Source organism: Microtus oregoni, unplaced genomic scaffold, assembly GCF_018167655.1.
Source record: "Microtus oregoni isolate MIOR12 unplaced genomic scaffold, Mior012 000057F_ref0000458, whole genome shotgun sequence".
NCBI lineage: Eukaryota > Metazoa > Chordata > Mammalia > Rodentia > Cricetidae > Microtus > Microtus oregoni.
The window spans coordinates 8,207,339-8,233,845 of NW_024543833.1; the positions used below are offsets into that span (position 1 = coordinate 8,207,339).

General features: G+C 40.1%; 1 protein-coding gene across 2 annotated transcripts in view; it reads right to left on the minus strand.

Annotated features, from left to right (window-relative positions):
- Positions 1 to 26,507, minus strand: part of LOC121438782 (nucleoporin SEH1) — a 107,290-nt gene that overhangs the window by 57,225 nt on the left and 23,558 nt on the right. The window contains exons 9-17 of one of the 2 annotated variants that reach the window (XM_041639206.1): positions 21,183 to 21,353; positions 17,317 to 17,484; positions 12,486 to 12,632; positions 8,869 to 8,987; positions 7,855 to 7,997; positions 3,541 to 3,582; positions 2,930 to 3,249; positions 2,780 to 2,797; positions 1,373 to 1,581 (exon numbers count right to left, since the gene is read on the minus strand). In XM_041639206.1, the coding sequence (XP_041495140.1) occupies positions 1,373 to 1,581; positions 2,780 to 2,797; positions 2,930 to 3,249; positions 3,541 to 3,582; positions 7,855 to 7,997; positions 8,869 to 8,987; positions 12,486 to 12,632; positions 17,317 to 17,484; positions 21,183 to 21,353 (1,337 nt within the window). Of the gene's footprint in view, positions 1 to 1,372; positions 1,582 to 2,779; positions 2,798 to 2,929; positions 3,583 to 4,896; positions 5,022 to 5,561; positions 5,704 to 7,854; positions 7,998 to 8,868; positions 8,990 to 10,740; positions 10,789 to 12,485; positions 12,633 to 17,316; positions 17,485 to 21,182; positions 21,354 to 26,507 lie in introns of those variants that run through there. The other variant, XM_041639202.1, reaches the window with a different exon arrangement.

Below are 26,507 nucleotides of genomic sequence, written 5' to 3' on the forward strand. Positions count from 1 at the left end.
TATATTATATTAACACACCAAAAAATTAAGGAAATGAAATACTAAGGAAACACTTTATTATCGGAATAGGTGCACATACGTGTGGGGGTTTGCACCTCTGCAGGTATCTGGTCTGGTATGGAGGCCAGAAGTCGATTCCACCTACCACCTTCCAACCCCGGTTTTTACATGAATACTAGGAATCAGAACTCAGGCCCTCACGCTGGCACAGCAAGCACTTCTATCCACTGGCCAACTCTCTAGTTCTGAAATACAATTTTTTTAAGTATCCAAAACTTCCATTCTCATGACTATATAATTATATTAAGTATGTTCTACATCTAGTAAGGAAAACCAAAGAGCCAAACACAGTTCAGGATTCCTGTTGCCAGAATGATACTGGGTATGTGTCTGCTGAAGTAATCACCATAACAGAGGACCTATGACTGAACATCAAAAGAACAACAAAGCCCCCAAAATTAAATGCAAAATAGTACAATCTACACAGACACGTTTCTGTGGACCTACAACTCAAAAGAAGCTAAAAACACTATAGTAAAATGTGAAAGCATCAACCAACCAAATCTCAGTCAAGAAAAGGCAAGTAGGAAACTCAGCCCATAGAAAGAAAACACAGAAGAACCTTAATTTGTTTATATGAGTTAACCACTGCACAGTGTTTAAAAAGTATTGGATTGGGCTGGTGAGATGGCTCAGAGGTTAAGAGCACTGGATGCTCTTTCCAGAGGTCCTGAGTTCAATTCCCAGCAACCACATGGTGGCTCACAACCATCTGTACTGAGATCTGGCGCCATGTTCTTACGTGCGGGCATACATCGAGGCAGAATGTTGCATAAATAAATAAATCTTTAAAAAATAAAATAAAAATTAAAATAAAAAAATAAAAAGTATTGGATTGACACCTCAAAATTCTCCTTATTTCAAAATGCTTTTCCTAAGGGATTTCTCAATTAATTATCTCCAATACTCTAGTGTTGCCTTTTCTGCTTCTCAAAAATCAGCCATGAACATTAAGGAAGAAGAATTTCGTATTTTTAGAAAAACATAAACCTAACTATTAACTAATCTAAGACAATAATCTCATTTGTCACCTGAATTTTTCACTGGTTAAACACTAAAGCAGTCGTGTCTTTCCCCTAAATGTTTACTTGTTAGAACAACAGACAGGAGTAACGTAAAACCGCATCCTTTGTTTCTTTCCACCAAGCCTTGTAACTGCTTTCAATATCCTTTGCATTAAAGAATTTCCAGAATGCAAAAATTATAATTCAGAAGGAACTTTATATGACTGACCAATACAAGCTGACTAGTCTCAAAACATCATCATAAACCATGAATCTGGCACAATAAACTTGGTTGTCCACATACTTACTACCAGATCTGAAGTCTTCATTCGTTTCATTATTTGGAGACATCTGTAAATCTTGTTGATCAGTAAAAGATGTGTAGTAGGCAAGGTCAGTGACCCATTTGCCATCCTCATTTTGGTAGACTATGTTCTGTGAGAGATCTGCTTCTAAAAAAGTAAATTCCAAAACCATTGAATGATGCGTGTAACAATTAACATACTTAACAATTGTGCTGAAGTCTGTTCAAATGGGGTAGAAAAAAGAAAATCCATTTCCAAAAAAGAAAAATATCTTTTTGATGGCAACAAGCGAAGCTTACCCAAAAGTCTATAATGGAGGATGCGACATAATAGGAAAAAAGACTCAGAAAAGTACATTTTTGGGGCTGGAGAGATGGCTCAGTGGTTAAGGGCACTGGCAGCTCATCCAGAGGTCCTGAGTTCAGTTTCCAGCAACCACATGGTAGTTCACAATCATCTATAATGAGATCGGGTGCCCTTTTCTGGCATGTAGGCAGAACACTGTATACATAATAAAATCATTTTTTTAAAAAAGTATATTTGCACTAGATGTCTGTTTAACATTATTATTTCTGAGCAACAATCATGCAATAGTAGTATTATTTTAAAAATCTTTAAAATCCCTAATAACCTGAGGAGGAACTCATAGGGTCCTGTCTTACCAAGAGAACTAACACACTAACGAGGTGGTAGTGGCACACGCCTTTAATCCCAGCACTGAGTTCGAGGCCAACCTGGTCTACAAAGTGAGTTCCAGGACAGCTAGGGAAAAAACCCTGAGAAAGCCCGTCTTGAAGGGAAAAGGAAAATGTACCCTGGCTCTAGTTAAACTACATGGGACACAAAGCAAAAACAAACATACAAAAGACATCAATGAGATGAGGACTGGGTGGGGAGGAATGTGACCAGGATGTATTAAATGGCTGTTGAACCTGGGTTTTGTGGGATTCCTAAGAAGAGCAGTGGAGATGTCTCTGACTATTTTGCCCGCTCTAGGGACCCTTTTCCTCCTACTGGGTTACCTCGTCCAGCTGTGATGAGGGTTTGTGCTTAGTCTTATTGTAGACTGTTATGCCGTACATTGTTATATCTTATTGTATATTGGTGTCCTTGGGAGGCCTGCTCTTTTCTAAAGGGAAATGGAGGAGCAGTAAATCTAGGGAAGAGGAAATAGGGAGGAAGGGGAACAGGACTGGGAGAAGTGGAGGAAGGGAAGGCTGCAGTTGGAACGTACTGTAGGAAATAATAATAATATTAATGTTAAAGAGCCAGGCAGTGGTGGCACGCACCTTTAATGCCAGCACTTGGGAGGCAGAGGCAGGCAAATCTCTGAGTTCGAGGCCGGCCTGGTCTCAGCGAGTACCAGGACAGGCTCCAATGCTACACAGAGAAACCGTATCGTGGAAAAACAAAGTTAAGGAATAACTTCTCTTAGGTAATATTTTTAAAATCCATGAAAATATTAAAATGTTCCAGAGTTCTACATGGAAGATCAGTCTATTCTAAATATATAAACATCTTATACACTTCTTAAATTCTATTTTTGATGAAATAGTTCACTTACGGTCATTAGGCTTTGTAACAGACTCATAAAATTCACATGCTCTCCTTTCACAAGTTGGTGACCACAGAGTGTCAGGAGAATTAATTCCATCGTCTCCATTAGTCTTCAAAGATAAAACACTCCCACCTTTCTGAATGAACACTGAAGGAGTCTCTGTGTTTAAGCATCTATCCACATTCAAAGCTGTTTCTAAATTTGAAGCCAAATGCTTGTTTTGATGAGGAGACTCTGAATCCCGTTTTCTGGAGTCAGCCAGGTCAAAGCCACCTGTACTGTGACGATAAGGAGGACTGGGTGTCTCATCCACAGTGCACGGCTTCTCCCCCAGAACAGCCTCTCGGGCATGAGGGCTGGGTGTCTCATCCACAGTGCACGGCTTCTCCCCCAGAACAGCCTCTCGGGCATGAGGACTGGGTGTCTCATCCACAGTGCACGGCTTCTCCCCAAGAACAGCCTCTCGGGCATGAAGGCTGGGTGTCTCATCCACAGTGCACGGCTTCTCCCCCAGAACGGCCTCTCGGGCATGAGGGCTGGGTGTCTCATCCACAGTGCACGGCTTCTCCCCCAGAATGGCCTCTCGGGCATGAGGGCTGAGTGTCTCATCCACATTGCGCAGCTCTTTCCCCAGAACAGCCTCTCCTGCACATTCCTTTAAAAAATTATTAAGGAAACAACAGTAAGTTCTGTTTTTCACACTCATTTTAACACTTAATGGAGAAAGCAGTGCAACTGCTAAAACATGCTTATTATATTAGTAAACAGTCTATACAGTACTCAGTATATCCTGAACTATGTATGAGCCAAAGTTAAGCAATTTACCAAAACCAAAATTAAAAATGTGGTTATGCTCAAGTCTATCAGCAGATGCATTATAGATACTAATCTGAGTGTTCTCAACTCAGTTATTGTAATTTAAAAAAAAAGAGGAGGGGATGTTCATGGACTGACAGATACTACTGGGCCTCATCAACTGGGTCCAATGCTGACGCTAGCTCTAGTAGAATCCAAAAGCTTTTCTGTCTCTTTAAAGGACATATTATCTTGCCAATACACTATCTGAAAGTCTCAAACAAAGAAGGTTTAAAAACCCAGGACGAAAGTACTCAAGATTCAGGGGTTTTAGCAGGTGGATCTCTGAGTTCAAGGCCAGTTGGTCTACTGAGAGACTTCCAGAACAGCCAGGACTATAGATCTTGAAAACAAACAAGCAAAAGTCTTCCAGCAATGGACTGCATCTCCTAAAACCACTCACTGTCCAAAACAATCCCTCCTTTCATCAGCTGCTCCTCCCAGGCCAAGACTTAGACTGTAAAGACTATCTCAGTCAAGTGAGGGAAGGCAGCAGGGGAGCTAAGCTAGACTGACACCCAGGACTAAAAACGAGATCCACACAAAAAGGTAGGAGTCAGAAATGGCTACAACGATTCAGGACAGGAAAAACCAGGTGGCATCAGAACAAAGAGAAAGGTCTAACACAAGAAAAGGAAACATGCTTGAGCAAAGTAAAAAATAATGATTGTTTTGGTAGTGTTTTTTTGTTTGTTTGTTTGGTTGGTTGGTTTTTTTTTTTTTTTTTTCTTATTTGTTCCGAGACAGGTTCCCGAGTATCCCAGACTGGTATGAACTCAGCTATATAGCTTAGTTGACCTTGAAGTTTAAACTCTTTTGCCTCCACCCCAGTGCTGGAATTCGATGCACAGACCACCACACCTGATTAGATTAAAGTACTTTATAAATCACCTACATGCATGACATCAGATGTTTAAATCTAAGAAAATGTATATAATTGCTTATTTTAGCAATACCAAAAATACATTCAATCAAACACAAATCATATAAGTAGTAATTTTTGTATTTTTCTGTATTTTTCAGAGGCTAACAATGATAGTTTGTTTTGAAAGTTTAATATCTTACAAGCATGAAAGACTCCTTAGAAGTTGAAATAAAATGCTCATTAACTTACTCTACTTTGATCTGGAACAACATCCATCAAACTGGGTGCCCCCTCCTCAGTTCTCCAGGTATAAGAATAAACTGGCAACACATTATCTACCTGCTTTATATTATCTACAATACCTGCATAGCCACCTAAAAATAAAGAAAAAAGTTAAATGGAACAATGTCAAAGTTTAGGAAGTCTAATGCAATAATTCTTTTTAACTTAATACTTAGTATTTATATGACAAATTTAGTAAATTAGAAAGATGATTTCTGATTCTCAAATGTCTGAACAGCATGCAACCATTTAAAATGGCCAATCCAAGAACATACTACTGTATTTCTAGCAGTACCAAAATATTTCTTGTGTAGAAGGTGGCTGACCTTCTGCTCAGGTATTAAAAAACTCCTCTCAAAGTTTTTAGGCTGAAGATTTGAAGGGAAAATAAAAGTTATCTGATAACAAATCATAACAACGATTTTTTTTTTTTATAAAAAGATAAACTCAAACCCAAATTTGAGAACAAAGATCCAGAAAGAATAGCTCACGCCTGAAATTTCAGTAATCAGTAGGCTAAGGCTGCAAGACTGCAATAAGCTAAAGTCCATCTGGAATACACAGTAAGATCCAGGCCAGCCTAGGTTACTATATAAAACCTTGCCTCAAACAAATCATACTTCAACACTTACTGGTCCCCAGAAGACAACCACGACCTTCCTCAGAGTCTCTGTGAGTTGTTCCAGAACTTCCTGAAGTATATGTACCATGGGAAACCAGAGAGCTGTTATTTTCTAATTGGAACTCACAGTTTAAGATATTGTTTCCATTTGCCTGTTAAGAAAATATCCTCTTTTAAATTAAAAAAGAACATTTTGAAGAAAATATTGAGAACAGAATTCTGCTTTACTAAAGGATGCAGTTAGAAAATAAGGAAAAATAAGGGAAAAAAATGCCAAGCACTAGTGTAATTAATACTTTATTCCAAAAGGCTTTAGCAATTAAACTACCACCAGTTCATCAAGACTTGCTGGGGACAGGATGTCATCGCACAGATGATTTAATCATAAAAAATTGCATCTGCATCCAGACATATATGACCAACAATGACATCATCAAACACAAAAACAGTAGAAAATGCAGCTGCATCTACCTTGTGAAGGAGTGAGTGCACAGCACCACATATGTCAATCAACTCATCCTGAGAAAAATGCATCACTAGAATTCTTGTCAAATGCTTAACCTATTCTAATCAGGGGAAACAGTAATCAGAAGTTTCCAGATTATGGGTCATTCTACAAAACAAAGAGCCTAAATTTTATAAACTGCTTTATGTATAAAAGAATTGCAAAGCCGGGCGATGGTGGCGCACGCCTTTAATCCCAGCACTCGGGAGGCAGAGGTAGGCGGATCTCTGTGAGTTCGAGACCAGCCTGGTCTACAGAGCTAGTTCCAGGACAGGCTCCAAAGCCACAGAGAAACCCTGTCTCGAAAAACCAAAAAAAAAAAAGAATTGCAAGTTACTATAAAAAACCAACAACTACTGGCCATATAACCTTTGATTAAATTATGAATCATAAACAGTGAAAAATAAAGAATATTTTAGAGATAACGGGGCAAGTTTGAATATGGACATTAATCAAAAATAATGTATCAGGCACTGGAGAATGGTTAAGAACTGATGTGAAAAAATGGCAGGCCAGTAGCTGGGCAGGAAGTTAGGCAGGAAAATCAAACTGAGAATGATGGGGAAAAGGAAGGCAGAGTCAGGGAGAGGACATGTAGAAATGAGCCGCATGTAATATACATATTAATAGAAATGGGTTAATTTGGAATGGAGAGATGGCTGAGCAGTTAAGAGCATAGGCTGTTCTTCCAGAGAACCCAGGTTCAATTCCCAGCACCCACATGGCAGCTAACAACTGTCTGCAATTCCAGCTCCAGGGGACCCGGTATCTTCACATCAATACACATAAAATAAAATTACATAAATTATTTTCTTTAAAAAAAAGAAATAAATTGGTTGCTCCAAATATAAGAGTTAGCTAGTAACAAGCCTGAGCTATCAGCCAAGCATTTACAAGTAATATTAAGCCTCCAAGTTATTTGGGACCAAGCAGTAGGGACAGGAAATATCCAATTACAGAGACCACTGACTGTATTCTAAAGAATTTGTGTTTGGCTCTAGAACCCACATAGTGGCTCATAATCATCTGCAACCACAGTCCCAAGGGATCTGACACCCTATTCTAGCCTCTGAGGGTACCAGGCATGCAAATAATCCAAAGACATACATACATGTAGGCAAAACACCCATACACAAAATATTTTAATTTTAAACTACTGCATCTAAGAAAGATTAATAGCATTGTGATTATGTGGGGAAATACCTCTTAGTCATTGGTGATAAATTCTAGTGTATAGTCACAAATCATATGCAATTTATTTTCAAATGATTCAGAGGGAGAAAAAATGCTATGGCAACAAGATGTTAACTGCTCAATGCAAAAAAAGGATGTCCACTGATTACTATTTCTTTATTTTCTTGCCTTCTTGCATGTAACCCAGGCTGACTTTGAAATCCTAATCTTTCTAAATCAGCTTCCCAAGTACTGGAATTCTTAACTTCCTTTTTACTTTCTTGGTTGATTGAAAAATAAGAGAAACGAGGCAGAGAAAAATCAAACTTTTCATCAATTTTAAGTCCACAGAAAACCACAGGCTTAAGTTTAATGTTAACATGAAATTAACCAGGTGTAGTAGCGCACAATTCTAATCCTAGCAACTGGAAGGTTAGAGGTGGATGGATGAGATGTTCAAGGTCATCCTCAGCTCCACAGTGATGTTGGAAGCCAGCATAGTCTACATAAAACTAGACCTCAAAACAAAACAGCAACATAAAAAAAAAAAACTAACAAGACAGACAGTAATTTACAATGCTGAACAAAAAAAAAAAAAAAAAAAAACAAGAAAGACTAGATGTACTTGACTGAAATCACTTACAGGTAACTTGAAAACATTTTCTGGTGACTCCTGTCCTGCTTCATATAACATCCCTGGAACAGCCAGTTGTTCAAAATATGCTTCTAGATGATCATCATAAAATTCTTCATCATTAATATCATCATCTATTGATAAAGTAGAATGAAAAACACAATAGGTTTTTGAGGAGCAACTGAATTTACACATAATGTTTAATCACAAAGGCTGATAAAACAAACAAGGCAGTGGACGACATACCAACTAGGTAGCTGTTTTTATGCTTAGAATAAGAAACTATCATAAAGCCAAGTGAGCTAGTGTATACCTATAAGTTCCTAACATTTAGGAGGCAGGAACAAAAAAAATGATAGCAAACTCGAGGCCACCCCAGTCTATAGAGCAAGTTTCAGGACAGTTATAGCTACGTGAGTCTATCTCAAAAAAGAAAGCGGAGACATTGGGGTTTAGGATATAATTCAGTGGCAGAGTATCTGTCTAACATGTAGGGGAGGTCCAGCATTTAAGACCCAAGACCACAGAAGAAAAGAAAAAAACAAGAAGGCAAAGAGAGAAAGTAAGAGAGCAAGAGATCAAGAGAGAGAAAAAGAGAGATCGACGGATAGTTTTCTGTGAAGCAGAAAGATCAAGAGCTCAAAGATAGTGTGAGCTATAAAACAAGACCTTTTCAGTCAAAAATTAAATAAAAATAAAAATAATGTTGGGTATGGTAGCTTTAATGCCAACACTTAGGAGGCAGAGGCAGGCAGATCGGTGGTGAATTTATGAACAGCCTGATCTACCTATGGAATTCTAGACCAGCCTCCACAGTGAGACCCTGTCTCAAAAGAAATTAAAAATTAAAAATAAACCCTGCCACTCAGATCGTGAACAGAGCCTTGTTAAAGGGAGAAGGAAAAGACAAGGGGGAAAATAACCTGCCAAAGTCTAATGAATACTACAGTACAGACAAAAAGTCAAGTGGCAAAGGAAAGGCAGAAAACAGCCATTCTATAGTACCAGAGGTATCTCCCAGGTTTGTCAGTGTTAAAAGTTTCTCATTTTCTAATAAGCTGATGTGGCTGAAATCACTGTTTGGAGCCTTGTCTTCAAGATGTTTCCCAGCATCAGGCATGATAGTCTAAAAGGAAACAAATGTTATATATAGGGCATCAAAAAAGACAGTTAATAAGTGAAAACTACAGGTCAGTCAATGAAGAATTTGGGCTTTGCGTAGACTAGTAACTTCCCTTCTTGCCCTACTCTACTTCCCTATACTGACCCACCTTCAAATGTAGGGCCCTACCAAACTGCCTCCGTAGCTTACAAATCAAGTAACATAGTTAATAAACTACACAAATAAATTCAGGCAATAAAGTCTGCTACAGGGAGTGAATGCACTAAGAAAGCTGGAGTAAGTAATCCTGATCCAAGCAATCTTTCCTATCATTTTTTAGAACTACTTATTTCTCTTCCTCCCAACCCCAAAACCTAGCATTAAAGGGCATAAGCAACTTACTAAAAACAGTTAAGGCCCAGAATAAAAATTTAACACTTTCTTGCGTCATTTATTTCACACACTAGCTTTTTGTTGTTTGGTTTTTTTGTTTTGTTTTGTTTTGATTTGATTTTCGAGACAGGGTTTCTCCGTAGCTTTTGGTTCCTGTCATGGAACTAGCTCTTGTAGACCAGGCTGGCCTCGAATTCAGAGATCCGCCTGCCTCTGCCTCCTGAGTGCTGGGATTAAAGGCGTGCGCCACCACCGCCCAGCTTCACACCTGTATTTAATATATATTAAAAAGCAACAGATACCAACTTAAGAGTTAATTGCAAAATTAACCTAATTTCAAGATTAAGAACATTGTATGTCCATGTGATTTTATATTTATACAGGACAGGACTCATCTAATCCAATACATATATAATGCACAAGTTGGTGCCAGAACAACTTTCATTTTATTTTATTATTTTTTTGAGACAAGGTCTCACTATGTGGCTGGCTTGAAACTCACTATGTAGAACAAGCTGGTCTTAAACTAAGAGACCAAGTGCTGAGATCAAAGGCAAGCACCACCACCTCCAGGTAGAACTACCTTTGAATCTCCTTATTACTAGAGCTAAACCACCCCACCTTTGTTTTTTCAACAGAAGGTGATGGATAGTGTTTCAACTTGGTAGAAGTTAGAATCACTTAAGAGATAACTCTCTGGGCTTTCTGTGATTACATGAATTAAGGTGAAAAGACCCACCTGCTGTAGGTGGCATCATTCCCTAAGTAGGGAATCCAAGGTTATATAAGAGTGGAGAGACTCCAGGCTTGGTAGCACAGGCCTTTAATCCCAGCCCTCGATGGGCAAAGGCAGACAGATCTCTGTGAGTTCAAGGCCAACCTGCTCTACATATCAAGTTCCAGGATAGCCACTACTACAGAGAGATGGCAAAAAAAAAAAGAGGAGAGAAAGCAATCTAAACCTGGCCATGTATGCATGCACTGTTCTCTGTTCTGATTATGGATTTCATAGAACCAGTTCACTCAAGCTGCTGCTGTGAATTCCCAGCTATGACGGCAGTGATGTGGAATTGTGAACTAAAGTAAACCCTTTCTGTTTTCACCAGGTGTTCACTGCAGCAACAGGAAAGGGAACTAAGACACAAAAGACTTCCCATCCAGCCCTGCTGGCCTCAGATTCACGGCAATCCTCCAGGTAGTCTCCCAAGTGCTAGGAATATAGGGATATAACACCAAGCATAGCTAGATTTGCAATTTTGCTACAAAAGTTCTGTTATGTACAGTGTGTGTGTGTATGTGTGTGTGTGAGAGAGAGAGAGAAATACAAACTTCTACTCTATTACAGCACTCCAGACATTGATAACAAATATATAAAAATTTACCTTGTGATCTTGATTATTCATACATGACTTTAAGTGAAAATCAAGAGCTGAGTCTATTTAAGAAAAAACAAAAATCGAGGGATCAGATTATTTTTCAATCATACTTAAAAGCAACAAATAAACGAACTAAACATTTCCTTTAGCTCGAAACAGAATAGATGCATGTTCAGATGATAACACAGGAATCCATCACTGGTCAGCTAAACTTTTAAAACTATTAGGATGGGGTATCATAAAATTACACACGTGCCATGAAACCTGAACATCAATCTAATCAACTGTAAAGCTAACGTTTTCGTAGTAAGAGATTTAGGAAAGGGGAGAGAAATGACATCCACATAAGCCAGCAGACAAGCCCAAATACAGAAATGAGTTCTAAATGACAGGCTGCCCTTATTTCAACAAGCATGACTGCACAGGATAAAACAAATGATCTTCAAACCTCAATTCAAGCACATCAACACTGGCTGCCTTGCTAGCACATAAAGTAAGTAAGTTTACCAACTGATAACAGCACTATTGATCATACAATAAAAGGTTAGCACATTTACAGATGTAGTCTAAAATATATAACAACAGAAATTTTACAATATCAGAGAGAGCCATAATAAATAGTACTGGAGTATAGCTCCATTGCCAGTGCTCCCTAAGCATGTGTGAGGCCCTGAGTTAGAACTGTCCCTGCTCCCTGACCTGGAGTCAGGGGTTTGGCTCCACAGTACATATACTCCCACCACAACAATCATCTTGTCAGGCCCACAGCGATGCAACCAGCCACACATGGACCGAGGTCACAGAAACTACAATAAAGCCTTTCACTACTTACGGTTTCCAGACATTTGTTACAAATAAACAGCTTGTTTAATATATATATGATAAATCTATAATAATGTTTTGAGTCCATTTTCTTTCTTCTTTTTTGTTTGGGGGAGGGTGGTTATGGTTGTTTGTTTTCTTATCTTTTTAGAGACAGTGTCTCACTATGTACTTCTGGCTGTTCTGGAACTTGTAGACTCATCTGACCTCAAACTCAGAGATTCCCCTGCCTCTTCTTCCTCATACTGGGAGAACTAAAGATGTGTACCACCACACCCCACCACCATTTTCCATCTCTACCATCATTTAAACATCTACTTTAAAATAAAATTTTTTTTTATTTATTTATTATATATACAATATTCTGTCTGTGTGTATGCCTGAAGGCCAGAAGAGGGCACCACACCTCTTTACAGATGGTTGTGAACCACCATGTGGTTGCTGGGAATTGAACTCAGGACCTTTGGAAGAGCAGGCAATGCTCTTAACCACTGAGCCATCTCTCCAGCCCCTAAAATAAATTTTTAAAGGAGGAGAGGAAACTGTGGTTGGAATGTAATATAAAAGAAAAGAATAAGTAACTCTTTTTAAAAATTTAAAAAATAAAAATAATCACATTATTAAATAAACAAAAAAATTTAAATGACTCACTTTTGAATATTTCAAAATTATAAACAACAATTTATTTTAGAATTATATTAATACAAAAATAAGTTTAGGTTGGTGGAAGAAAAGTGAAAAGTACCAGGAATGCACTCTTTGTTCTAAACAGAAGCATGCTGTGCCTATTAACAGCATGGTTTCCAGGGCAAAGAAAAGATGTCTGTTTATCACAGGACAGAAAATAAAACTGACATCCAGCAAAGGACAGGGAAATTAAATCTATTAAAATGTATACATGAAATAATTATGAACACTTCATACCCGGTATTTGTTCCAGAGGGGAAACTTCATCCAAAAGACGCTGACACTGAACAGATGTTGTAGTGTTAGCTTGCTTCTCTTCTGTTCTTGGTTTCATGAGAGCCAGCGACAAATGTGGGTTTTCTATGTAGCTCTTTTTCCTTGAGGCAGAACTTTTTGAGGGAGGAGAATTATGACAAAATGTTAGTTACCTTGGGTAAATCTACAAAATGTCTATTAAGGGCTGGAGAGATGGCTCAGTGGTTAAGAGCATTGCCTGCTCTTCCAAAGGTCCTGAGTTCAATTCCCAGCAACCACATGGTGTTTCACAACCATCTGTAATGAGGTCTGGTGCCCTCTTCTGGCCTGCAGGCATACATGCAAACAGAATATTGTGTACATAATAAAAATATTTTTTAAAAAAAATGTCTATCAACCAGTACAGCACCTCATCTTTCAAAAAGAAAAATAGATATACACAGTGAAATAAAAACTGAGCTCAGCCAAGAAATCAAACTGGAAATACATTCCAGGGACAAGATAAGAATGTGGGGTCCCGTGGCAGAGTCCATCAGCTCCAAGGACAGTGTCTCTCTGCTACTCTGCCTCTCCAGAGAAAAACCCTTTCTCTATCACATAAATACGTCAAGAAAAAAGGCCAGCTTTCTAAAACTGAGTTATACTTACAGACACTAGAATAGCATGCTTGCCAAAACAGCAAACCTTTGAGTTAATAAAGGTTTTTACAGTTGTTTTGCTTTTGTTATTGACTCTCACTGGGGTCTTGGTTGCCCTAGAATTTGCATGTAAACCTGGCTGTCCTGGACTTTTGATATTGCTTCTTCTAACCCAAGTGCTAGTATTACAGTATGGAATGATGGTATGTCAGCACACTCTACCCCCACATGCTGAGATGAGAGTAGGGAATTATTCTACGGAGTTATACTGTGGAATTACATTACGCCACCACACCTAGAAAGTGAAGATTTGACAGGTTTAACCCTATTCCCACTTCTGTCTCATACCTGACTTTCTACTTGCTTCTACAATTTCTCATGCAGATGAAACAGTTCATGCTAACAGTAATTCTCCTTCCAATCAACTTCTAGCTTGTGGGTCTACAGCAGCTCCCCACAGCAGGAAAGGAATCAGAAAGACCCACAGGGACAAATCCCAAAGTGCAACAAACACACCATTTGACAGAGACCAAGGACCAAGCTTAAACAGAGTCAGGGGTTCAACAAAAAGAGCACTGAAACCTTACGCTTTAAGTTAAAGAGTCCTGCAATGCTTCCACACACCTTTGCCTACAATTTACTTCCTATTTTTCCTCTATCCCTTTATTAGTGCTGCCATATATTAAATACCTCTAGCTTAAACCAAAGCACACTCATAGATAATACAGGGAAATCTCACCTCATTAAAAAAGGGCAGGGGCAGTTGGGCAGTGGTGATGCATACCTTTAATCCCAGCACTCAGTGGGCAAAGGCTGGCAGATCTCAGTGAGTTCAAGGCCAGTCAGGGCTACACAGAGAAACCCTGTCTCAAACCCCACAAAAAAAGAGCAGAAGTAAAAAAATACTACAAATGAAACAAAAGTATCAAATAAATAAAGAAATAAATAACTTCTAAAAAGAAAAGAAAATACTTCAGCTGGAGTGATGGCTCAGCGATTAAGAGCACTGCCTATTCATCTAAAGGTCCTGAGTTCAATTCCCAACAACCACATGGTTGCTCACAACCCTCTACGAGATCTGGTGCCCTCTTGAGGAAGAGACACCATGAAACCCAATATAGACAAAAAAAAAGTAAAGAAAAATATTTCTATACAAAGGTAATCATATATTAAGAGGCAAAGCACTGACTATGTCTCAGCACATTAAGCCTCAGCAATACTTAGAATCAAGCAGAAAACCTTAAAACTGTCTATATTAATACCATCAAGAACTTCAAGTTAGTTTTAGTTTGAGAGATTTCTAGATTTTCTACAGTTCATATATATAAATGTATAAATTATTTTTACCTCTAAAAATGAAAGATCAAATATAATACTAAGCTAGCAAGATGGCTCAATAGACAAAGGTTATTTGTCACCAAACTTTATTTCCTGGGACCAATATAGTGGAAAGAGAGAACTAAGGTGTCCTCTGACCACCACATATGTGTCTTTAATCCCAGCACTCAGGAGGCAGAGGCAGGTAGATATGAGTTCAAGTCCAGCCTGGTCTACAGAGCAAGTTCTAGGATAGCCAGGGTTGCACAGAAAATTCTGTCTTGAAGAACCAAAAAAAAAAAAAAAAAAAAGAAAAGAAAATGTAATCAGTGTCTCTTCTTTAGTTAATAGATAATAGACCCTGATGACTTTCCTAATAACTATATTTTTTACTTTTTTCAATGAGTATGTTTCATTTACAGTCAGAAAAAAAAAATATTTAAAAGCCAAAAATGTAATTAAAAGATTAAAAGGAAGGCTCTTACAGGTGCAAAGTAGTAGTCAAAGACGACGTCATACGTTTCCCCCTGGACCAAGGGTAGCTTTACCAGAGTGTAAATGAAGGCAAGAACTTACTCATCACCCTGAAAGCTGAGTTGCAATCTTCCTCTTGGCTCAGTGTTGTCATCCTGGCAACTGGGAGACGAGACAAAAGGAACTGAAAGCCTTCCTTCAGTTAGGTATGAGGCCTGGACATCAGGACACCTATATAAAGTGATTAAGATTTAAATTTTTTACAATTAAAACTCAGCTTGTTGGGCTAAAGATACAGAGTTTTCTGGTAGAGTACTTCCCTAAATACAAAAAAACCTGGATTTGATGCCAACACTACACACTCTGGGCATGGTGGTAGAAGCTTAAAATTCTGTGTGGAAACAGGCAGACCAGAAATTCAGGGTCATCCTGAGCTATAGTAAGTTTGAGGCTAGCCTGGTCTCAAAATTAACTAATGTCATAGAGTGACATGATAATAAAACAAGCCTTCGTCAAATAAAAACACACAGCAGCCCCAATGTTCAAAGTCACTTTTTACAGAGTTACCACAGTCCCTTCATCCCAAAGGTAAGATGCTATCTCTCATCAAATGGCTAGGTTCAAAGAAGATGCCAGTCAGATACATAAACATAGATTTCTTATACTGTCTAGATCATACATGAAATCATGTGTGAAAACTATACACATCACACTTAGAATGATATAAACACAATGTATTTAGGCAAACATGTACTCAGTTGTAAACCTAGAATAAGAAAAATAAAAAAACTAAAATAAAAGCTGGTTTGATTCTTAAGAATAAGAAACTTGGGGCTGGGGAGATGGCTCAGTGCTTAAGAGAACAGGCTACTCTTCCAAAGGACCTAAGTTCAATTCCCAGCACCCACATGGTGGCTCACAACCACCTCATAACTGTCATGAGATCTAATGCCCCTTTCTGGGTGTGCAGATGTACATGTAGACAAGAACATAAATACGTAAAATAAATAAGTAATTCTAAAAAAAAAAGATAGGAGCTGTGATTAAAAAGAAAGAAAAGAATAGAAAACTTGATCTGGCCAGGAGTAGTGGCCCATGCCTCTAATCCCTCTGCATTTAGGAGGCAGAGGCAGGTGGATCTCTGTAAATTTGAGGTCAGCCTGGTCTACAAAGGGTTCCAGGACAGCCAGGGCTATTACACAGAGAAACTATGTTTCAACCTAGTTCCTCCCACCCCCACACCTCCACCTTCCCCCTCGCCAAAAAAAAAAAAAAAAAAATTTGATCTGAGGAACTGAACATTATTTGAATACAAGCTAAGTTACTTCAGAAGCATACAACAAGGACTAGGGATGTAGATAAGTGTTAAAGTGCTCATCTAACACGCACAAGGTCCTCAGCCCAATCCACAGTACCACCAAAAGAAAAACAAAATCAGAAGTGATGTGGGAGTCCCCTCTGTGTGTTGCTTTTCTTGGTTAATGAATAAAGAAACCACCTTGGCCTGTTGATAGGACAGAACTTAGGTAGGCGGGGAAGACAGAACTGAATGTTGGGAGAAGGAACGAGTCAGAGAGACACCATGGATCCTCTGCCTGAGACAGACACCAGTTAGAATCTTTGCAGGTAAGCAACTGCCATTTGGCGATATACAAATTAATATAAATGGGTTAAATTAATATAAAAGTTAGCTAATAAGAAGCTAGAGCTAGCCAGGCGGTGGTGGCGCACGCCTTTAATCCCAGCACTTGGGAGGCAGAGGCAGGCGGATCTCTGGGAGTTCGAGGCCAGCCTGGTCTACAAGAGCTAGTTCCAGGACAGGCACCAAAGCTACAGAGAAACTCTGTCTCGAAAAACCAAAAAAAAAAAAAAAGCTAGAGCTAATGGGCCAAACAGTGATTTAATTAAGACAGTTTCTGTGTGGTTATTTTGGGGCTAAGCTAGCCAGGCAGCCGGGACGAACAAGCGGCCTGACTCTCCTTGCAACACTAAAGTACTCAATAAACTTGGCTAGCAAAGAAAAGGAGCCACACGAACACAGCAAAGCATGAAGCTGGCTGATGTGAAGTAAAAAGGGAAACTGTCACAGAAAAAAGATGCCAAAATCCAAAGCCACATCACAGGCCAATGTTGAGAAACAGTTTACCAGGCTCCCTGTGTAGCTAGAAAACGCAATTCACAGATGTCTTTTCAAACATATTCTTGAACATAAAGCAGGAAAGAATATAAAAAGCAGTAAGCTGAGAAAATAAAAGAGTGGCAATTACCCAGAGAAGCAAGTAGGGAGCCAGAAACCCAAGCCCTAAAATTCAATATCCAGCTCTTCTGTGGATCAGTATATTATAGGGTTCGTGAGCCTGAAAAGAACATGTGCTCAAGTAAGTCTTACCTGTTGTCAGTGCTGGATCTGTTCCTGGCAAGTGTAGAAACAGCAATAGGCAAGCCAAAATTTGATGAAAGAGTGACATTTTCCAAAACCTCGCTATTACCAAGTAGGGAATTGGTTAAAAAGCTTGGAAACGACTCTTCTGCTATCCCTCGGAAATCTTCCATCTCACTGCAACAACAGCATTTTTAAGTAAGATGACTATTCTATTACGATACCATTTTCCATTAAAAGAAAAAGGTCTCTTAAAAAAAAAAAAGATTCTTGCAAAATCAATAAGAAAGAATACCTACTAACAAATACTCTGAGCTAAAGAAAGCCTCAGAATACATTGCTACCATCAGGCACACACCTTTAATCCCAGCACTCACTCTGTGAGTTCGAAGCCAGCCTGGTCTACAGTGGGAGTTCCAGGACAGACAAAACTGTTACACAGAGAAACTCTGTCTCAAAAAGCAAAAACAAACAAACAGAAAGAACACCTTGCTACCTTACAGTAAAGGATAAACACATCAAATACTAAACTTACTTTCTTAGAACCAACACAGTAAAGAAACACAAGTTGGACTTACTCATGGTTTAGTGGAGGAAGAAACATGAATTACCACAAACTTAACCAGTAAAGAAAGCAAACATGGCTATAACTAATGATCTTTAGGGTTTAGATTGAGTTTAGAGCTGGCAAGATGGCCCACTGGGTAGAGATGCCATAAAACCTGATAATCTAACTTTAATCCCACGTGGCAGAAGGAGAGAATCAGTAATTTGTCCTCTGGTAGCTACAAATGAGCTGTGGCATTCATGTACCCACAACTACACACATATGCAGATATACACACAGAAGAAATAAATAAATAAATGTAAAGAAAAATAAATCTTAATAACTTTTAAAAAGTGGACATTTAGTTGTTTTGTTTTGTTTTAAGATTTATTTATTATGTATACAGTGTGTTCTGCCTGCAACACATGTCATCACAGATGGCTGTGAGCCACCATGTGGTTGCTGGGAATTGAACTCAGAACCTCTGAAAGAACAGTCAGTGTTCTTAAACGCTGAGTCATCTCTCCAGAACAATTTAGTCATTTTCAATACTGAATAAAAACAGTAAGAACAAATCTAAATTTAGCCCTGGGCTTGCAGGATGGTCAGAACAGGATTCGGATGATTATTCCTTCAATGAGAAACTATTTCACATGGTTTTCAAGAGACAACTGGCTCTCCTCTTGCTCCCTCAGCTGCTCCTTTTTCTTCTCCTTATCGCCAGGGGGAGCACGGTCCTGCATCTCTTTCTCCTACATCTTTTGAATATCTGTCTTCAGTTTTAAGGCTTTAAATCCGATGTGAAATGTATACCTCAAGGCTGGGCTCTAGATATTAGGTATCTAACAAGCACCCAAAGTATAAATCATGATTCTGTATCCTTCTTAACCTTCAAAAAAAAAAAAAAATCTAGTCAATCCGCCAAACCAGTAAAAACTGACAACTCCAACCCCTAATCAGCTATACCAAAAATCTTAGTCATCGAGACTTTTGACACTACCTTCCACCCCTACATGCAATCCCTCATCAAATCTGAGTGGCCACACTTTAATGACACAACCGGGATCAAGGTCTCTACTTTCTACCCCAGTCATTCCCCTATTTTTGTTTGTTTGCTTTAAAAAGACAGGGCCCTGGGGGGGGCGGTGGTGGCGCACACCTTTAATCCCAGCACTTAGGAGGCAGAGGCAGGTGGATCTCTGGGAGTTCGAGGCCAGCCTGGTCTACAAGAGCTAGTTCCGGGACCGGTACCAAAGCTACAGAGAAACCCTGACTCAGAAAAAAAAAAAAAAAAAAAAGAGCTAGTTCCAGGACAGGCTCCAAAAAAGCTACGGAGAAACCGTGTCTCGAAAATCCAAAAAAAAAAAAAGACAGGGTCTTACTATATAACCAAGCTGCACTGCAACACACAATCCTCCTGCCCCAGCCTCCCAAGGGCCAAGAATATTACAGGCAGACACCACTACACTTGACTCCTTCCTTTCTCTGATTTCTACAATCATGTTCAAAGTTCTCCTCCATCAGAATGGAGAAGGCAAAAAGCATCCTCTGCCTGTAACGTTACAGTGTGCAGACTTTATATAACCCAGGTTACACATTACACCATTTCAGGTCTCAGCCCGAATGCCCTTGGGGTAAATACCCTCAGAAAGTAGCATCTTCATCTGACCCTCATCCGGCCTCACACCTTTAGACCTCTAGATTCCATGCTGACATCCTTGCAACCTCACACACAGTACTTTAAAGGACCACAAATCCCCTGCTAAAAACAGTTTACTTCCCCACCTGTCCCTTTCCCCACTCAGGCTTGTTCACACATCCTATGTGCACCTCAAGGCCTATAGTTTCTTCTCCCAGGTAAGTGCATACCTAGCTTCTTCCTTATGATGACCTCAACTTAAACGTGACCTTCTAAGAAAAGTGGTCCCTTATCAAATCTAGATCCAGCCCCAACATCCTTCATTTCACAACTTGGGGACCTCCAATCATTCTAAGCTCTCCTGCTTTCTCAGTTAGAGATATCTTTTTTTTTAACTAATTTCATTTTTTATGTGCATTGGTGCTTTGCTGCATGTATATCTGTGTGAGGTATCAGATCCTCTGGAACTGGAGTTACAAACAGTTGTGAGCTGCCAGATGAATGTTGGGAATTGAACCCGGGTCCTCTGGAAGAGCAGCCATTGCTCTTAACCGCTGAGTCATCTCTCCAGCCCCAGTTATCAACTTATGTTTCTAATTTCAAATGTCTCTCTAGCTCTGAGACCCAATCCTTATTCCCAATGCATGCTATCCATTACCCCACCTCCACACTTGGTTTATCAAAACAGGGTTTCCCTGTAGCTTTGGAGACTGTCCTGGAACTCACTCTGTAGACCAGGGTGGCCTTGAACTCACAGAGATCCTCCTCTCTACACCTCCTGAGGCTCGTGCAACCACCCGCCCAACTGTCCATCACATTTTAAGCAACTGCACAAATGTTTTGACTATCCTGCCTAAATCTAGCCTTGTACTTGTATAATCCAGGAGGTTGAAGCAGGACTGTGTCAGGTTTCAGGCCAGCCTGGGCTACACAGCCAGTACCGTGCCAGACAGAGCTACAGGGGATGATCCTGAATAAACAAAATTTAAAAGACAATCAAAAAGCACGTGGCTCCTCAGGTAAAGGTATTTGCCACACCAAGGCTGACGACCTGAGGTGGATCTCTAGGACCCATATGATAGAGAGAAGCAACTCCCACAGGCTATCCCCTGACATGTGCATGCACATAAAATAATGTGATGATAATAACATTTCAAAACTAACCAAAACCCCATTCATGTATACAGCACATTCCTAAAGCTTTCCTGGATGGGAAAAAGGCCCTAATTTCCCTCAGCAATCAATTATTCACCATGTAATGTGAAGATAATACGATGCTATCTACTTATTTTATTTTAATATTGCATTTTAGACAAGCATACACCTTTAGGATTTCACTTGCTAATTTCCCCCCTTGGTCTTTCAAGACAGGGTTTCTCTGTGTAGCTCTGGCTGTCCTGGAGCTCGCTTTGTAAACCAGGCTGGCCTTCTTGCCATTTTCTCTAAAAAGTTTAGGAGCCTCAAATTTCACATATGCGCTTGTTTGTATTTAATAATCGACATTCATGGACACAGAAACGATTACTTCCTGTAGTCGTTGCAGGTCTACGTATCTAGTTATGTCTAAAAAGTGCATCCTGCGGAGCCCAAAACACAGTCAAAATTGCCAGCAACCATCATTTAACTATTGGCACACAGAGATACATGTCAAAATCAGAAACATTTTGTATATAACTTTCTAAAACTTACCGTGAACTTTGCCCGCAAATCTGTAATCTGGAGGAAAGGTTGGTTCGGGGGTAATGAAAATACCAGAAGCATGACCTCAAAATGGTAACTGCGAATGTTAGTATTGTCATATATACAGCTGTCCTCCACACGACTGTGTCCAAAGGGACTTCATGCTTAACTACACAAAGTCTAAAATCAAGAGCAGAGGAAAGGAGGGGGACTGTAAACAGTCTTTCATTTTGCATTAACTTTTAGGAATAACTGTGAATGACACTAGTTGACATAAGAGCTCAGAGCGAACAAAAACATTACTTCCAGGAATGTCAGTCAGAAGGACAGGACCGCCCATCACAAACCAGCAAAGCAGTCGCCAGAGCACTTTGCAAGAAAACACCGCAAGGCTCAGAGGCCACGTGTCCCTCCCTCAGAGGTGAGCAGTCACTAGCCGGACCGGAGGACACAAAGATGCGGTCGCTCCAAAGCCCACGGCCAGACCGGGAGCCCGGGTCACACGCGGGCTCACAGAGCAGCCCAGACTCCAGCCCGTGTCCCCACCAGGCCGGGCAGTCCCGCGGCCGCCCAGAAGCCGCGGCGCGGGCACAAATAAAGAGCCCTGCCCTGTCCCTCAAGTCCACCGCCCCGACGACCCTCCTCACCAGGCCGGGACGCCAGACCCCACAGTCGCGAGCTATAGGAAAACGACCGCGGAAGGGGCGGCTCCGCATCGCTGCAAGTGCGCCTGCGCGCGCCGCGGAAATCCGCTAGGCATCCCTCCCTCCGAGCGGGGGCGTGGCTTCATAACCCACACCGGATTGGACTAGGCGTCGGGAAGGGGCCGGCCGGAGCCTCTGATTGGTGAGGACCGCGCGTCCCTAGATTTGAAGGTCCGAAGCCGCGCCGCCTGGGCTCTGGGAAGCCTGCAGCTAGGTGCCGCCTTCAAAGTCTTGGGATGAATTACTCAGTTTGAGGTCGCCCCATAGCACGGATAGTCATCCTACAGGCCAGGGGAAAATTCCGGCGGAAATGTGCCCCCTGTTTTTTCCATATTACCCTCTGGTAGATGCAGAAACTAAATGGTTTGCGTTCAATAAATCATTCCTTGGGATACACATGTCACGACAGCTAGTTAAGCCTAACCGCCGAGGATAAAACTGGTATACCAAGTAGAGAAAGAAAAATTCTTCCCTAGCCGCCATTCTTCGTAGACCACACGAATCCCATAATTGTCAATGCTCAGTTCAAGCTCTTTATCGGAAAAAAAGTCTATATCGATATTAAACATTAGAGTCTCAAAGGGGGAAGAGGTTACCTCTTCAGCTAATTCCTTAACGTCAACAATTTTTTGTTTTTGTTTTTGTTTTTTTTGAGACAGGGTTTCTCTGTAGCTTTGGAGTCTGTCCTGGAACTAGTTCTTGTAGCCCAAGCTGGCCTCGAACTCACAATTTTTTAATATCGTTTTAAGAAACAAATGCCGAACAGTAGTGGTCGTACACGCCTTTAATCCCAGCACTCAGGAAGCAGAAGTAGGGGGATCTCTGAGTTCAAGGGCGGCCTGGTCTACAGAGCGAGTTCCAGAATAGTCAAAGGTACTCAGAGAAATCCTGTCTAGAAAAAAGAAAAAAAGAAAAGAAAAGAAAAAATAAACATAGAGAAAAGAAATACAAAGCCAACAGTTGCTGTACCTGAGGTTAGCCTGGTGGGGAAAGACATCTGTTTACTTGATCATTTTCCTTTCTGTGTCCGCCAAAAGCTTCCTTAGATGGTCACCCTTGGATAATCTCTTCAGGGTTACTTTCCGGAAACAACGGCTATTAATGGCGCACACCCGTAATCCCTGCGTTTGGCTGGTTGAGGAAGTAGAATACCGTGCCCAACGCCAGATAGCCTGCACATACTAACACACTACCTTAGAAAACCGAGACAATTTTTAAAAATGAATGGAGCTCCCATCGACTACTCTGTCTTGGCACACTTTTTTTTTTCCTTTTGTAGTACTTGTCTATCGCTCACATCCAATAAAACTCGGTATCAAAACACTATCAGGCAGCGGTGGCGCACTACCTTTAAATCTCAGCAGGCAGAGGCAGGAGGATATCTGTGAGTTCCAAGACCAGCCTGATCTACAGAGTGAATTTCAGGGGAGCCAGGGCTACACATGGAAATCCTGCCTGGAGAAAAACCAATTAAGAAAAGAAAAAAACTTCCAAAATCCTCAACTGTAGGGCTCAAAGGAATTCGGGAGGAATTGATACAAAGGATTTTAACCCAACTGGAGGTGAGCTGTTTAACGTTTCTAGGAGTCTTTCACCCTATATCATTGAGTTCCTAACTCAAGAAATATGCACAGCCTTGTGCCTAATCACTCAGCAACCTGTTGATTGTTGATTCTTGGCTGACAGAGATGAACAAATCAAAGTAAACACAGGCAAAAAGAAAAAAAAAAGCCTGAACTCTGATGCTAGATTACCTAAATAAATGTAAACAGAGTCTCCCTCCCTGGTCCTAGCAATGTACCCTAAGTTTTCCGTGAGACCCGGAAGCACTTCAGGAGCTGCTGTCATTTCTTACTTGCCAACTCTCAAGAAAAACTGGATTTCCTGACGTAACCTGCAAATCTTTTTAGAATTTGGAGCCAGGAGAGGTCGTGCAACCAGTGGTACCTTCCAAGGAATTATAAGAGATGCCTATCCAAAACGCAAAAGAAATGAAAAGTCTAATGCTTTCAGTGGAATGCCTCTGTCAATATCCAAGTTACAAGATACGAATTTAGCCAGGCGGTAGTGGCACTCGCCTTTAATCCCAGCACTTGGGAAGCAGGGGCAGGCCGATCTCTGTGAGTTCGAGGCCAGCCTAGTCTACAAGATCTAGCTCCAGGACAGGCTCCAAAGCTACAGAGAAACACCCTATCTTGAAAAACAAACAAACAAAGTGAGTACATACTATATTTGTCTTTTAATAACTGTTTCTATTTCCTTAGGTATTATAGATCTATTTATTTGATTCTATTTAATTTTGGCATGTGGTAACTATCAAGAGATTTTCCATTTCTTTTAAATTTTCCATTTTTTGTTAAGTATATGTTTTTTATTTTTTTTATAAATATTTATTTATTTATTTATTATGTATACAATATTCTGTCTGTGTATGTCTGCAGGCCAGAAGAGGACACCAGACCTCATTACAGATGGTTGTGAGCCACCATGTGGTTGCTGGGAATTGAACTCAGGACCTTTGGAAGAGCAGGCAGTGCTCTTAACCACTGAGCCATCTCTCCAGCCCAAGTATATGTTTTTTAAATATAACCTAATATTCATATCTGGATTTCATCAGTGTCAGTAGTTATGATCCCCTCCCTTTTTTAAACCCATTATGTTTTTAATCTGTGAGCCATCTCTTCAGCCCCTGTGATCTAGTTTTTAATGTTATCCGTGTGGGTTTTTTTGTTTGTTTGTTTGTTTGTTTGTTTGAGACAGGGTTTCCCTGTAGCTATGGAGCCTATCCTGGAACTAGCTCTTGTAGACCAGGCTGATCTTGACCTCAGAGATCCGCCTGCCTCTCCAAGTGCTGGGATTAAAAGCCTGTGCTACACTGCCTGGCTTAGTTCTTTTTATTGACTTTATTGAACTATACATTTTTCTCTCCTCCCCTCCCTCCCCTTCAACCCTCTCCCATGGTCCCCATGCTCCCAATTTACTCAGGAGATCTTGTCTTTTTCTATTTCTCATGTAAATTAAATCCATGTATGTCTCTCTTAGGGTCCTCATTGTTGTCTTGGTTCTCTGAGATTGTGAATCATAGGCTGGTTTTCTTTGCTTTATGTCTAACTGCCACTTATAAGTGAGCACATATAATATTAGTCTTTATGGGTCTGGGTTACCTCACTCAATATGTTTTCTAGACCCATCCATTTGCCTGCAGATTTCAAGGAATTATTATCCACCCCCCCTCCCCCCCGTGTAGTACTCCATTGTGTAAATGTACATCTTCTTTATCCATTCCTTGGTCGAGGAGCATCTAGGTTGTTCCCATGTTCTAGCTATGACAAAAAAAAAATGCTATGAACATAGTTGAGCACCTGTCCATGTGGTATGATTGAGCATCCTTTGGATATATACCCAAAAGTGGTATTGATGGGTCTTGAGGTAGATTATTTCCTAATTTTACGAAAAATTGCCATACAGATATCCAAAAAGGGGTTTTAACAGCTTGCACTTCAACCAGCAATGCAGAAGTGTTCCCTTTACCCCACAACCTCTCCAGCATAAGCTGTCATCAGTGTTTTTGATCGTGGCCGTTCTTACAGGTCAAAGATGGAATCTCAGAGTTGTTTTGATTTGAATTTCTTTGACTGCTAAGGATGTTGAGCATTTCCTTAAGTGTCTTTCAGCCATTATCAATTCCTCTGTTGAGAGGTCTGTACCCCATTTTTTAATTGGATTATTTGTTCTATTGATGACCAATTTCTTTTTCTTTTCTTTTTTTTTTTTTTTTTTTGATGACCAATTTCTTGAATTCTCCGTATATATTGGAGATTGGCCCTCTATCCAATGTGGGGTTGGTGAAAATCTTTTCCCATTCTATAGGCTGTCGTTTTGTCCTGTTGACCGTGTCCTTTGCTTTACAGAAGCTTTTGTTTCAGAAGGTCTCATTTATTAATTGTTTCTCTCAGTGTCTATGATACTGGGGTTATATTTAGGAGTGATCTCCTGTGCCAATGCATTCAAGTGTATTTCCCACTTTCTTTTCTATGAGGTTCAATGTGACTGGCTGTATGTTGAGGTCTTTGATCCATTTGGACTTGAGTTTTGTGCATGGTGATAGGTACGGAATTGTTTTCATTCTTCTACGTGTTAATATCCATATATGCCAGCATTTGTTGAATTTTTTTCCATTTGATATTTTTTGCTTGTCAAAAATCAGGTGTTCATAGGTGTGTGGATTAATATCTGGGTCTTTGATTCAATTCCATTGGTCCTGTCTGTTTTTATGCCAACACCATGCTGTTTTCAGTACTGTAGCTCTGTAGTAGAGTCAGGGATTGTGATGCCTCCAGAAATTACTTTATTGTACAGGATTGTTTTGGTTATCCTGGTTTTTTTTTTTTTTTTTTTTTTTTTTGCTTTTCCAGTGTTGTTCTTTCGAGGTCTGTGAAGAATGTTGCTGGGACTTTGATGGGCATTGCATTGAATCTGTAGATTGCCATTTTTACTGTGTTAATTCTACCTACCCAAGAGCATGGGAGATTTTTCCATTTTCTGAATGATTACTCAGTATTTTAAGAATGATTCACTCCTCTGAGGACCCAAGTTAAGTTCCCAGCACCAATGTCCAGCAGTTCACAAA